The sequence below is a fragment of the Lytechinus variegatus genome, chromosome 2 (assembly GCF_018143015.1).
Source record: "Lytechinus variegatus isolate NC3 chromosome 2, Lvar_3.0, whole genome shotgun sequence".
Lineage (NCBI taxonomy): Eukaryota > Metazoa > Echinodermata > Echinoidea > Temnopleuroida > Toxopneustidae > Lytechinus > Lytechinus variegatus.
This window is the reverse complement of record NC_054741.1, coordinates 5,267,688-5,282,371: the sequence shown is the minus strand read 5'-3', so window position 1 is coordinate 5,282,371 and position 14,684 is coordinate 5,267,688. Positions and strand designations below refer to the sequence as shown.

Genomic DNA, 14,684 nt, shown 5'->3' with positions numbered 1-14,684 from the left:
TAGGGAGGAAGGGACATATTTGAAAGGGGTGGAGTTGTTTGACCAAATTGAATTCAACATTTACATGTATTCACTATACATGTACTCATTATAAAGATTTGTATTTATGATTAGGTTCAATGCATTAATAAAAAAACATTGAGAATATAAATATTCAAAAGGAAAATAATTAGGTATAGTAAACAATATCAGTAAAATTCTTGAAAAATTACTCAGCCCCAAAAATATAGTGCATTATTTATATTACTAACAATCTATTCTTTCTCCAAGTAAACAAATGATACACTGAATAAATAAAATTCAAATTCAAATGTTTGAAAATTAAAAATTGTAGAATACAGGGAAGAGAAATCCCCTCGCTCGTGCAAATTTTCACCAAACAACCAAAATTCTGATTAATTAAACTATTATTGTTGTCAATACTATCAATACTGCCATTGTTTTCACCATGATCCTCATTTGACCTAATGACAAAATAAATACAAAGTGATTTTCCCCTGTATATGGTACAAAAAAAATTGTAGAATACAGGGAAGAGAAATCCCCTCGGTCGTGCAAATTTTCACCAAACAACCAAAATTCTGATTAATTAAACTATTATTGTTGTTAATACTATCAATACTGCCATTGTTTTCACCATGATCCTCATTTGACCTAATGACAAAATAAATACAAAGTGATTTTCCCCTGTATATGGTACAAGACAAACCAAACATATTTAGTAGTGCTAAAGGCTGGTCAGAGGTAGGCAAAAATAATATTCATTTCATTTTCAGGGGCTACTTCACAACATTCTGCAACATTGGATAACTTTTGACATTGCAGTTAATTTCAAAAGGTGAAATCGCGCCAAGAGCACCAGGAAACTTTTTTTTCCCTGGACAGGGGTGATAAAAGCATAGTACTTGGAGGAATGTCTATCTGGCTACAACATCTGGCTTCTTTGGCTTATAAAAATGTGACATGGGGGGGGGGGGGTTGTTGGTGGAATTCAACAGCTGTGACAAAAAATTCATAACAGCAAGAGTGGCGTTTTGCACTAATCTTTCAAAATCACTAGTACAGTTGGCAAGTGTAGAGGGTTGACTACCAAGAGTTCACAGTTTTTGTCACATGACAATGTATTTAAACATACAGGGAATGGATTCCGTAAGTTCTTCTAGATCATTTTAGGATCAGAGTATCAAATGTGATGAAAATCCACAGAATTGAAAATCATAGAATTAACAAGTGCATTAAGAACCTAATGACAATGGCCTGTATTCTGTCCCATATACGGCCTAACTATAAGTGGTGGATTTAAGTTTCATCTAGAATTACTAGCTTCAGACTGAGATCGTATGCTATTCAGAAAAGCATTTTAGGAGATAAACCAAACCCTAACTCTAACTAGCGAAATTGATTAATGCAAAGGCCTAAAGCACAGGCAAATGAGTTGCAGTTAAATGGATGTCAAAAGCAATGGTTCTATTTTCAACAAGACTCTGATGGTCCACATATACTAAAATGGCTTTAACAAATCTATATCAAAGCATCATAACCTGTACCTGGACGGTAACCATTTACCCAAAAGCTGCCTCAAATGTCCAATTTAAAAATAATGAACAGAATCGCTGCCACTATCAAAGTCAAACAAATGGCAGTTTGACATTAAAAACAAATGAATAAGATGTACTTGAATTAACAAATAAAGTTATTTACTTCTTCAAAAAGTATAACTTTTAATTTCACAGACTTTACAAGTCAATTATATGAAATAATCTATAGAGCGAGAAAAGCAAGAAACTACAAAAAAAAGGGATTTCATTTTACCAATAACCAAAAAAGGTATTTTTATGGTCAAAAGATAATATAAGATAAAGATGCTTTGATAAAAAAAGGCCTTTCCCAAATTTTTCTTCAAGTAAAATCCCTGGGTTAGGGTTATTTTATCCACTGAGTATTAATAGATCATTATCAGCAATGCTGGCATTGATGTTTGACCACTCACTATTCCACTCACAACCTGTGAACATAGAGCCGAAAGCATCACTCCATGGAATGGTATTAAGCACTCTTCTCGGCATAAAAGAGACCCCACTTCTGATTGCCAGCATCGACCCGCTCGATCTTACTCCTCCAACCGTCTTGCAGTGCCCGAACATCTTCCTCAGTAAAGCCCTGTTGGTCAGAATAAATTATTAAATTGAGTGGCATATTGATGGAGATTCTGGTGGACACTAATTGGAAATGGCAAATCAGACACAATGAGAGGAGAGGGTCCTACTACATTTCTTCTACTACTCCCACTACTTTTCCACCACCACCATCACTGACACCACCACCACCCTCACACCATCACCACCATCAACACCACCGCCACCACCATGAGTACCACCACCACCACAACTTCTACAAATAATTCTAATAATACTACTACTTTTACTGCTATTGCAATACTAACATTACTGTGTAGGGAACAAGTAGTGTAAGGGTATGATGGAGCATCAATTCAAGCAAAATTTGACACAATGTGATTCTTGAATTACCTTTAGGATATCAAGGTTGGGGTCCATCATCCTGTTGAGCTCCTTCTGTAACATATCTTTGAACTGCCATGTTCTGTCTTCGGCCTTCACGCTCACAAATCCTGCTTCTTCCAAAAGCTGCCAAAGAAAGAAAAATTATTGATACAGTATGGATAAAATCAAATCAAATTATGTTGAGTGAATAATTTAGACTATTCCTATCGAGTGTCACCACATACAACAACCAATAATTTGCAATGGAGTTTGGACTTTAAGAGGAAAAGAACAAAGTGAGGTTGAAAACATGGTACAGAAAAATTCCATAAAATGGCTAAATTTTATTGAAAATCTGACACCCCCCCTCCCTGTACTTGATCTGAATTTTTATGAGACCAAAACTTCCTTGATTAAGCCAGGGCACATTTTAAGGTGGCAATTTTTGTTGGGACTGCATGCTTGAAAGTTCCACCAAGACTGCACAGTGTGCACATCTCATGCTCATATGAATGTCAATTTCAAACTTTCCTCCTTATTCTCTAAAGCTCTCTCTGATTGTGTTCTACATTCAATTTAGTAATTGTTAATTTCAACAATCTTTATAACATTTCAAAGCTTAGGATGTGCTTTTTCAAGCTAAAATTGTTTATTTTGGGATAGCACGTCACAAAAATCTGCATCTACCATACCCTGGACTCAAAATCACTTTCGTGAATTCATGCCAAGGTGTGTGTGGTGGGTGGGCTTTAAAATTCTTACCTGTCCATATCTAGCTGGTGTGTAGAGTGTATAACCTCTCTGAGCCACATAGGCCTTGAAGGCATCACTGTGTGGCAGTTCACCACAGCAGTAATCAGATATCAGCAGCTTACCACCAGGTCTCAACCATGTCTGCAAGAGAATAGAGGAAAGGCAAGGAAATAAATAAAAATAATTACTATCATAGCAAATTTGCAACCCAATGATAACTTCCCTGAGTTACTTTATTTTGATCGGCTGCTTAGTATTACCATGGTAGTTGCCATTGGATGACAAAGTTACCAAAATGGTAAATTTTACACAACGTGGTCCTAAAATTGCATTATACAGATAAGATAATGCAAATGTGTGAGTGTGTTAGTGCTGATGCAGCACACACAAGGGTATTTGCAATGGTGCAACAAGCACCAGTCTTATCAAGTCCTTTTGTACAACATTGTAAATGCCCAAGAAGCCTGTATACAGACACTAACATCATGTTATTATTCAAAGTTTCCATGCGCTTCCTAAGGACTTTTTGGTACTCTTACCCTGACTAGGCCCGTTTCGGGTACACGTGTACACGTGTACACGCACGGTCAAGTCAGTGCACGTGTAATAAATTCCATCACCGTGTACACGGTAGCATCTGCATAAACAAGCTCACAGCCTCACATTAAATCTTAGTTCTCAGACACTGCACATGTTTTAATTACTAATATGTCAACATATTTCAATTAATCCAGAGTGAGTTCACTTCCAAAATCGCCAATTTAATCCACATTCTTTCTGGAGACTCACGTTTTTGTACCACGAAATCGGCACGAAATGGGTCTTCTCCGGTCTCAAAAGCTCGAAAGCGTTGCTCAATCACACTCAGAGTCAATTTGAGAATCACCAATTGTGATAGCGATCATCGCTACAACTTACGTGTTATACGCTCGCACACAAGCCTACAAACAAACGCTCTTCAAATTGGCAACATAATAATGAAAATTAATCGATAACTTCAGTTACACTTATTCTGCAGCGATCTGTGCATGCATGTACGGTACAGTATACAAAATGCGCATCCACCGAGCGTCGGCGATAGCTAGGGCCCTGCACTGATTTTCTTTTGCATTCTTTATTAATTTAATGCGCTGCTAAGCCGAGTAAAATTTTAATTTGCACCAATTTTTGTGGATTGATACTTCAAACTTCTCAGGTAAGCTTTAAAACCGTGACTTAGGCTATATAGACCCTTTTTATGACATATTTTTTTTATTATTGATGCGGGTCCGTGTCGACATGAAAACAGAACTCGCTCTCACAGTGTTTACAACGTGTACACGTGTACACGACCGAAAAACACGCCGTGTACACGTGCATCAAAAATGGACTTTCAAAACGGGCCTAAGGACTTTTTGGTACTCTTACCCTGACTCTGCCCAGGCTGTTTAAAGCACACAAGCATTTCAAGGAATACTCTTTCCTGGAATCCATTTACCTCTCCTTGGTCAAGTGTGGCAAATGTAAATTACTGTACTACCAAAGGACATCAAACATGTGGCAGCGGTTTGAATCCAATACCTTGTGGTTCAAAGTCCAAAAACAAACCCACTGGACCACAACACCTTGATGATGATGTTGATCCAAATACAATAATTGGTAGAGACTGAAAATATGAACATGATCCTGGGGAACATTTCACGGAAAGTATTATCAGTGATTTGCACGAACAAATGTTATAAGTCACTGGGAATCCTTGCATCTGATTGACTGAGAGCAAATTAGTCAGTGAAAATCACTGAGAAAAATTTCATGAAATGCTCCCCTGATTGGTCTAATTTTACATATGGCTGGCAATGACCAATTGTAATTTGTGTGTAAGGAAAAACTAAGTTTTGAGATTCAAACTGAAATTAATCAATAGCCAGTATATCCTCATTCCTATTTAAAATAGCGAATTATATGAATCATACAATCATTGCATTCTGGCATTAGAGTAATCACCCATACAAAGAAACTTTAAAGCAATCAAAACACCTTCTCTTATTGTTTTGCACTAGTAGAAAATATCCCAAAGGTACCTAGTATTATGCAACTAAATCATTGTAATAATCATTTTCTGACACCACTATAGTTGGTGTTTAGGATCTTACCAGGAACTTCTTGAAGATGGCTGGTTTATCTTGGATGTGAAGGAGTGTATCTCTGCTGTAGATAACATGGAATGATTCAGGATTATACTCTCTCTTGGTGATGTCGCCAATCTCAAAGATGACCTATAGGGAGAAGAGAGTATAAAACAAATAATTACTTTTGGTGAAGATGTTGGGAGAAACTGTTTGTAAATTTACGCACAACTCTACACACAACTAGAGCATGATCTTAGGTGTTAAGTGAGCTACATAGGGATAGTGTGGCACAAGAAAGGTCACCAGTCGTGTGTAAAGTCTTGTGTGAATTTACAAACAGCTTTATGAAACACCCACCTGGGGATATTTCACAAAGAGTAGAATGTATATTATAGTCATGCTTATATGACAAGCACTGAATATTTAACAATTAGTTATGAATACGCGATAGCACTGATCTCTTCTGGCAAATGTGGTGATGTGTTATATACCCCATACAACTGGGTATTAAGTGTGATTTTTAGTCACACTTAAATCTCTGTGAACACACCATCTGGATATAAATATTTTTCTGAAGCAAAGCAGAAGAAAGACAGCATCTACATATTGTTGACATAAAGATTGTATGTTCATTGCCTGATATGAAATGCTGATTAGACATCTGAAATGATATCTACAGATAAAAGGGAATTACATTTCTCTACAAAAAGACACTTAGGCTGCCAATGTAACGTTTTCCTTATTTTACATCCAATTATTATGTCATTTCGCAGTGTTATACTTATTTATATTTCTTCCACATCTTCAAAACAATTTCACTTCAATTTCAGACTCATTGTGACAAAATAGATACATGACAAAAGTCAGGAGACTTGCATGATCACATTTACTGGGTAAAACGATTATTCAAATTTCTTTTGGGGGTAGTCAGGGCCATGAACACTCATTCAGACCCAAAACTACTAAATCTTCTTTCTTTGATACAGGGATCACCTAGTATATACCTTTGTTAAGGTGAAAATACATTACCTTTGGTTGATTTTGTCCCTGTGCTCTATCCATAGCTACCTCTATCATATTACTTGATAGATCAATGCCATCAACATTTACACTGTATTTCTGTACAAAGAGAGAAAGAAAAAAGAGCATAGGTATGTATTACCATCGTCACTGCAGAAACAAATTTAATGGTGGTAATTTTGCTAATTGCCATCAATGGAAACAGGGCTTAGTAGGCAACAGAAGTCAAGGTTTCCACAGTAAATAATATATCAAGTAATAACAATACAATAAGGGAAAAATCACCACCATTTTTAAGCAATGGTTCCATGACAGAGCTGCTAACCTAAAGAAGAATGTGTCAGTATTTTAAGCTGAAAATAAATATTTTGGTGAGGAAATCAGTATTTTCAAAGAAATTTTAGATATCAGCAGGCCTATTCTGCATGAAACCTTCAGTATTCCCCTTTTCCAGAACTAAATACTGAAAATCAGAACTACTTGGCAGCTTTGCCAAGATCTTTGTCTCTCCCAAGTACATACATGAGCCAGGTATAAAACAATTTGTCAAAATACCACTAATGTAAATACAGGATGGACTCAGAAAGAAAAGGATGGATATACCACCCCAAAATCACTACACATCCTCCATCAATCTTAAGTGTGTGGAGAAACAACAAAGGCAGTACAAATTGGCAAATGCTACATATAAATGCTTCATAATTATACAAGCATGGGTTTAGAAATCATATCATCTAAATCCTCTTACATCCGCCATGTAGAAGTCACCTCCTCCGATGCCACACCCTACATCAAGGACCATCTGACCTTCTTTCAGTCCAAGCATCTCAAGAAACTCCTATAAGATCAGAAAGAAAGAAAGAATAATAGATTTCATGATAGTAAAATATGACATTTTGGTGCATTTGGCACAATCAATCATTCTCCAGACTTTGAAAAAGAGACTTTTGGGTTCAAATCCCAGCCATGCAGACAGTTCCTATAGCAAGAAATCGATCCATATTCTGCTGCACTTAACCTAGTCGAGGTGAATGGATACCTGGCAGGATTAAATCCTTGCACAGCACTGGACAAAGTAGCTCAAGCTAAATAACAGTGCACCTTGAAAAAGATTATTTTTGATAGATGACACCATATAAAAGCCTATTAGTATTACCATCATGCAAATTATCGCTCAACCTTCCAACCTTACTCTTATTCCTATATAGCCCCCTTCAAACTATGCTAGTGCATAATGATAATAGCTAGCTGATTGAATGAAAATGATTTTACAGATATATCACAAGTAAGAAATATGTGGGGAAAAGGGTAGCCCCCCCCCAACAAAAAAAAGAAAGAAAAAGGGATCATTCAAAATATAACCAAAATTAAACATTAAAAAAAATTAAAAAAGAAAACCTTAATTTAAAATTGGTTTCAATGACAAGGTTTAATTCTGTTCTGACGGAAGTTGAAAACAGAAATTTGAAAAAAATGCCCCGTTCAGAAAATATATAATTTTTCTCCTTCATATCTCACTTGTTTTCTTTTCCATTGTCGAACAGTAATACTCTTGGTAAAGTGTCAATTGGTCTACATCCGCTTCATGTATTTTCCGTTTGGTCTTATCCCGCATGGTCTAATCTGACTTCATCTACAACCAGTTTGTCTACTATCCATTTGGTCTTTTGCCTTTTATCCCATTTATTACTTTTTCTAATTTCTAGTTAGGCTATATCCATTTCATATAATCTCCACTTGGCCCAATAACATAATCTATAAAATGAGATGAACTGGTCATGAAACAAAACTTTTATTGGACATATTGCAAAATAATTAGACGACTTTGTAATTAGACTAAGAACAGGGCTTTAGAAATCAGTATGTAATGTAGACCAAATGGCAAGTATACCACATTGATAGACCAAATGGGTTTAGAAAAAGTGGTATAAGACTATATGAGGCGCAGACTAACTAACACAGACTATACTCACATGTGTAGTCTCTGGCCCACCAGTGCTGACGTAACCATCTCCAAAGACCTTCTCATACCTGAGGATACTGTTGAGGGAATACTGTCTGCTGTCAAGGAACTGCTGGAATGATTTGAAGCCATGGTTAGCATCCACATCCTGTTGGGTCTTCTGCCACAACCAGCTGTACTGGTTAGGGTTGTTCTTCAGCTGTAATTGGACATGGCAAAATTTGGGAGAGGATTTGTTGAAAGTGCTATTCATAAACATGTTTTTTTTTCAAATCAGGGGAAACAAATGCAATTTTCTGCTATTTTTTAAGTTTATTTTTATGTCAGTGTCCCATACCTCTTTATGAATAATCACTGCTGATAATTTATAGATTTTAAGTATAGGCCTACCTTGATATATGACTGGATGCTTCGGCACATAATGAGCTGAAATCCATATGAAAGGGCGCCCTCGTTCTGGTTCACGCTGCTACTGGTGCCTTGGAAGATTGAGTTGTAGTCACGGGGCTTACGGTACTGGGTTGGGTTGAAGTTACGACTCTTGTCACCTAAGAGTAGATGAAAGTAAAGCAAATAAAGCAAATGGTCCATTATAGTTGGGATATGTTTCACTTGACAAATGTACAGATGTCATAAATTACACAAATTTTGCAATGTGCATGTATGTTTGGGTTCCAGGGTTACATTAGGAATAGTATGTTTTATTTGTATCTCAAATTCACAAACGTATAGAGACTGTGATATACATGTACCATCCCCTTGAATATGCAGGAACAGATTTACAAATCCAACAATGCTATACCACACAATGCAGAGGCTATTATTAATTGGTTCCTTATTTTCAATGTATCAAAGATTAACTTAAGTATTTTTTTAAGATGCCGATTGTGAGAGAGAATGACTCAGAGTAATTGTGAAAGTTTGTAAATAAATCATTGACAATGACCAAAATGAACTTGGTGCAGTTCTGCTGTCTGTCAGCCAAGCCATTTCTACTGGTCGACAGCCTAACTCTTTCAGCTGATTATTATAATTTTAATGTCAGGGAATGAATGAAGAGGGACGAATTTGTAGTGGATCAGTTTCTATATTCTCCCATTCATATCATTGTCACAAAAAGAATATTAAAGCCACAGGGTTCCAGCTCTTTTTTAAATGTAATCTTTGCAAGTTCATCGTCGAATCAAATTGGCAATACCTGACTGATGAAAGCAGGACTCTCTGAAAAACAAGTGACCTCCATCTTTCAGCCATCCAAGAAGACGAGTGGCAAGAGCAAGGAGCTCCTCATTCGATAGGTACATGAAGAGCCAGTTGGAAAAGATCACATCATAACTGGAATACAAAAATGATTGAACTTGATCATAGTCCTCAAATGAAAATAAACAATTAGATGATTTGTCATCATTTAATTGTTTATTCAATAGCTGAAATAACACAAAATAATATTTTTTGAATGGCACTAGTTGTATAACCAAATATTTTTTATACCTAAATGCACTAGTAGTATTAAATGCTGCAGTCTAATGCGCTCATCAACTGTGATGCATATAGCTGGATAAATACATTCACTTCGTTATGATATTACAAGTTATACTCAATTTTTTATTATTGTTATCATTATTGTTCTTCTCATCCATCCATCCATTCATATTTTGTTTACCCATTTGGAAACCACTGTAAGCTTTGCTTTAAATAGAGAATAAACATATCTAGTTCACTTTTCCTTGAGAAGAAAGCACTTTTATCTCATTCTACCTGTTTAGCGGGAGATCTAGAGTCATCACATCGGCCTGTTTGAAGTCAACGTTACTCCTGTGACCATTGACCTCTCGATTCTTCTCAACAAATGAAGTCATGAAGTCAACAGCTGTCACATGACCACTTGCTTCAGCAAGAATACCAGTGAAACGGCTACATAAAAAAATGAAATAAACGCAAGTCAAAGATTTACGTTACAGTCGTACTGGCAAATTCAAGTGGAGACCAACAAAATATATTATATCTGATATATCGGTTGGTTTGGAATCATTAAAAAAAAAGCAAAAAAGAAAAATGATAATACTAATGCAACTTATAGGGCACATGTACGTTCATTCTGCAGTGTGCTCAGAGTGTTCGCCTGGCTTTTCTAAGGCTGGCCCACCAGGCCATCATGTGCCACACAAGTGTTCGGCAAAAAAAATAATTTTCATTTTTATTTTGGGAGGCTACTTTTCACAAATTATGCCTTTGTTAAGGCCTACATCTGCAACAATGGATAAGCTTAACTTGCGATGGATGGGGACATTTATACTGAATACCTCCCCCCAGGATTTCCCCGAGCTCCTTTTTTTAGTTTCCAGGGCTCTTTTGAACATTTTGGGACTAAATCGCCCCCAGCCCCTGTGTAATTTTTCCAAGAAGTATATCAACTTACTTTGCTTATCATGAAAGCCAATGTGAAATTCTGCATGTGGCTCAGCCAAAGGACATGATTTTGTCAAGGTGCTTTACTGATCAACTTACCCGATTCCTGACCCAAGTTCCAGGACCCTTTTCCCTTTAAGGTCTGGTAGTAAAGACATGACCTCCGGGAGTTCGTGTTTGGTGAGGATAGAGGCATTGGAGTCAAGCATCATCTCCTCCAGGCTACCATCGGAGGAATGCCCCTCCCAGAACTGCTTCATGTTGTTCCTTGCGTTAGCATCTGAGCAGAACAGGAGGAGTGGAAGACATGGGAAAGTGAGGCGAGTGGAATATGGAAGAGAGGAAAGAGAGAGAGAGGGGGGGGGGGAGAAGGGTTGAGAAATGGATTGCATAGTGTATGGAAGGGATCAAGTAAAAGAGAACAGGATAGAGCAAGGATAGGGGGAGAAAGACAGGAAAGAAGAGAAGCAAAAAGCAATGAGGCATAGATTGGGAGGGGTGAGATAGGAGAGGAGGGGAAATTGAGAAAAGAAAGTTGATGGGGAGAATGGAAATATATCCTGAATTCAACCAAAAGAAGTAGGCTAGATAGAATGGGATTATATTAATATTAGGCCTACTGATAGAAAATAAAGTCTTTTGAGAATGGGTGTGGAAAATTGGACACAACCTCAAATTTAATAAATAATGATAACTCTCAAGTTGTGACTGTCTCGTTTATGGTACCTAAACAAAGGGGGATAATCATATTTTAAATCAATGATCTGTAATATATGGCCTCTCTCATTATATTTCTTGCATAAATATTTGATTTCATTACAGACAGTTGATTTTATCCTGTAACCTATGAAAATGACTTTCATAAATAATTGCATTGAACCTTTTCTACGGTAAACACAGAATTTGTAATGCCCTATGCACCACTAATATTTACCTAGATATCACCAAAAGCTTTTAGCCTATATTTGATATAACTACACAATACAGTTTAAATATTGATTATCATTATCTATCTATCTAGGGACAGAGAGAAGATATCATTCTTGAAGGTGATTTTCACTGATATCTGAGATAAGATGCTGGACGAATGTCAATTGTGTGTTGCTGGGTTTATATTGTTCTCAGAAGGGATCATGACAAAATGAAATCACAATGTATCAGATAATAACCAAAATCTTTAGTCAGAATACATGTCCTTACATTTCTATATTCACGTTGATATTTGCCATTGAAGCAGGCTATGAAGGGAGCATTTAAGAAAAAATGTACAAGAAGCTACAAGTAAAAGATCATATAACTTGTCTTTTCTTAGGAATTATTTACAGTCAATAGAACCTATTGGCAATTGTTGATAAAATAATTCCAAGGAATTTAGAGTTTTAGATGGTAGAATTCTTAGACTTTGTACACAATGAGTACACAAACACCCACACACGAGAAGAGAGGTGACTAAAAAAAAAGAAGTCTATACCATCACCAAGTATTCAAGAATGCATGGCATTTCCATTTATTTGAATGAAGGATAAAAGAGCAGTGACCTTTAAATGCCTTACTCATATGGGCATAGGTGCCCTGGCCAAAGGGATCAAACCCTGGACTTAAATGTCTAGTCAGGCGCCTTAAGGCCACCGCACACCTTACGACTGTTCGCGATCAGATTTTGGAACAAATCGCATTTTGCTAATTTTCTGAAAATGTGTATGGAACATAACATTGAGGTTAAAATGAATCGAAAGAATTTAATATAACCAGATTGCAAGCCATATTTTGGAGTAAAGACCAAATTAGTTTCAAATCGTAGCCAATCATAAGACTGCTATGACGTCATTACGACTAGATATTAAATTCGCTTTTATCCTAAGAAGGATGATAGCATAGTCACAGATTTGAACATCTAGGTATTCGTACGATGATTTAGAACATAAAATACACAGTAAGATATTCCAAGTCTCAATATTATTTATTAGCATCAAATTCGACATTTTATTCTGAAATTGGGTCGCAGACCAATCGTAAGGTGTGCGGTCACCTTTAGACCACTCAACCACTGTGATTGAACTTAAGTGAAAAGCCGGATCAGTATACTGGTATATCAAAAATACAAAAAGTCTGAATGGATCAACAACTACTAATCTAAAATACAATAACAAAAAATCTACTTTTAACGGCAATTATGCCACTGTTTAGCTGCTTACCTAGTTACCTTAATCATGTACATGTACCATACCTTATCATTATTCGCCATAGACCTGCTCCCCCCCCAAAAAAAAGGATTTATTTTTTAGATCTGGCCCCTATCAAGTATCATATCCATATGGCATTATCATTAAATGATGCTGGTGATGTGACTCCGAAGTTCAATGACTACTTCTTTATGCATGTTATGTTCTTACCCACGACACCAGGATTCGAGTCAGTAATATCAAACAACTACACTCACTACTGAAATCCATGCTTCTGCTTGGCCTTGGCCTGGCACAGGTTCTTCGAAATTTTGATCCCGGGCAAACAGGCTGAAGTCACTTGGAATTGGATCAAATGGTGTGAATTGCAACTCTTGTACGACTGAATGTTCTGCTTCGTCGGTTACTGTCCCGTCCACGTTGATGCATTACCTCTCTCAATGTGACCAAAATGGCTGTGAAAATAATATTCACAGTTTCTTGCTTCTCAGCTAATTCACAATACGGGCACAATATCTCCCTATTCTTGGGTCCTTTCTGCAGTGCACAATCGAATAGGTACTCAACTTCTCAAGTCAAGATAAAAACTCGATAAGCGAAGTGAACTTCGACTTGTACCCGATCAGCTGATGAAAACGTGTTTATGAATATATGGCCTCATATAGACGTTAGGCTACGATTCAAAGACAAGTCATAACTTTTTTTATTCTTATGATTTCTTTCTTTTTCTTTCTGTTTATTCTTTTATAATCTAATAATATTTTCTTATAATAAAAATTTATGAATTAAAAACGAAATAGTCCCAATTATCTTCTGAAATTCTTTATATTTCCTTAGCAACGACCAATTGCATTAGTAGGGTCTGCCAGATTAGGCTATGATAATCGCGAGACCGCGAGAGGCTTTGCGAGAGAACAGTGGTAAATAAAACGTCAACGTTTGTCCCCTGGATTTTGATATTTGGATTTGGAACCGGGCTTTGTTTGGAACGTTTATTGGAGCATGGTTTTCAGTTACAATTTCAGTTTATTTCTTCCTTTTACAACAAGATATAAATAAATGTCATTTATTGAAAAAATAATCGTGTGCATGAAAAGCATTGGATGATACATATTCCTAAAACAGCTAGATTGTTTAAGATTGTTTAATGAATGGTTCCGAACAGGGTATAACCATAGCAAAAAATTCATGAGTCTGTGCATCATAAAATCAAATATCTGGGTACTGTATATTAAATCGACGATGCCAGGCTATTGGGCACTGTTTATATATTTAACATTTTAGGGCAAAACTGTCTAACTTGGTGGTTTTTTTTAAATATAATCACTAATCAGTTTATTAATAGCCCGCCCGTCCTTTTTATTGCAACCATTGGACAATTATCGACTACTGAAATGAGATTTAAAAATGTGAAAACCAGATGATTTGATTTTTCTAGACTATTGACCAAAAGCTGTCAATTCTGTCCAAAAAGTTCTCTCCGAATCATTTATACGCATACTCAATGTTTTGTCTATTAAAAAAACTTTATGTCCAACAAACTAAGAATGTTCACTTTGCCCATATCCTCTTATTTTTCAAACAGTTCACGTTATAATGTTTCTGTCCAAAAGTGTTCTCTCTGAAAAACTGAAGCAAATTACACACGGAAAAGTGGATAAACTCATGACTCACAATTTAAAAGAAATATGATTTCACTTGTTTACAGCATTATAACAACATTAAACTCAAACGTTATCGTAAATAC

The 14,684-nt window shown here is 36.3% G+C and overlaps 1 protein-coding gene across 1 annotated transcript; it reads right to left on the bottom strand.

The window, feature by feature from the left end:
- Positions 1-885: 885 nt before the first annotated feature.
- LOC121407134 (phosphoethanolamine N-methyltransferase-like) lies at positions 886-13,287 on the bottom strand. Its single transcript, XM_041598070.1, has 12 exons — positions 13,195-13,287; positions 10,854-11,034; positions 10,104-10,259; positions 9,544-9,680; positions 8,736-8,893; positions 8,356-8,544; positions 7,131-7,220; positions 6,392-6,481; positions 5,387-5,509; positions 3,264-3,395; positions 2,529-2,645; positions 886-2,160 (listed from the first exon to the last, which is right to left on the bottom strand). The coding sequence occupies exons 1-12, from the start codon at positions 13,205-13,207 to the stop codon at positions 2,047-2,049; spliced, it is 1,500 nt and encodes a 499-aa protein (XP_041454004.1). The 5' UTR covers positions 13,208-13,287; the 3' UTR covers positions 886-2,046.
- Positions 13,288-14,684: the final 1,397 nt, after the last annotated feature.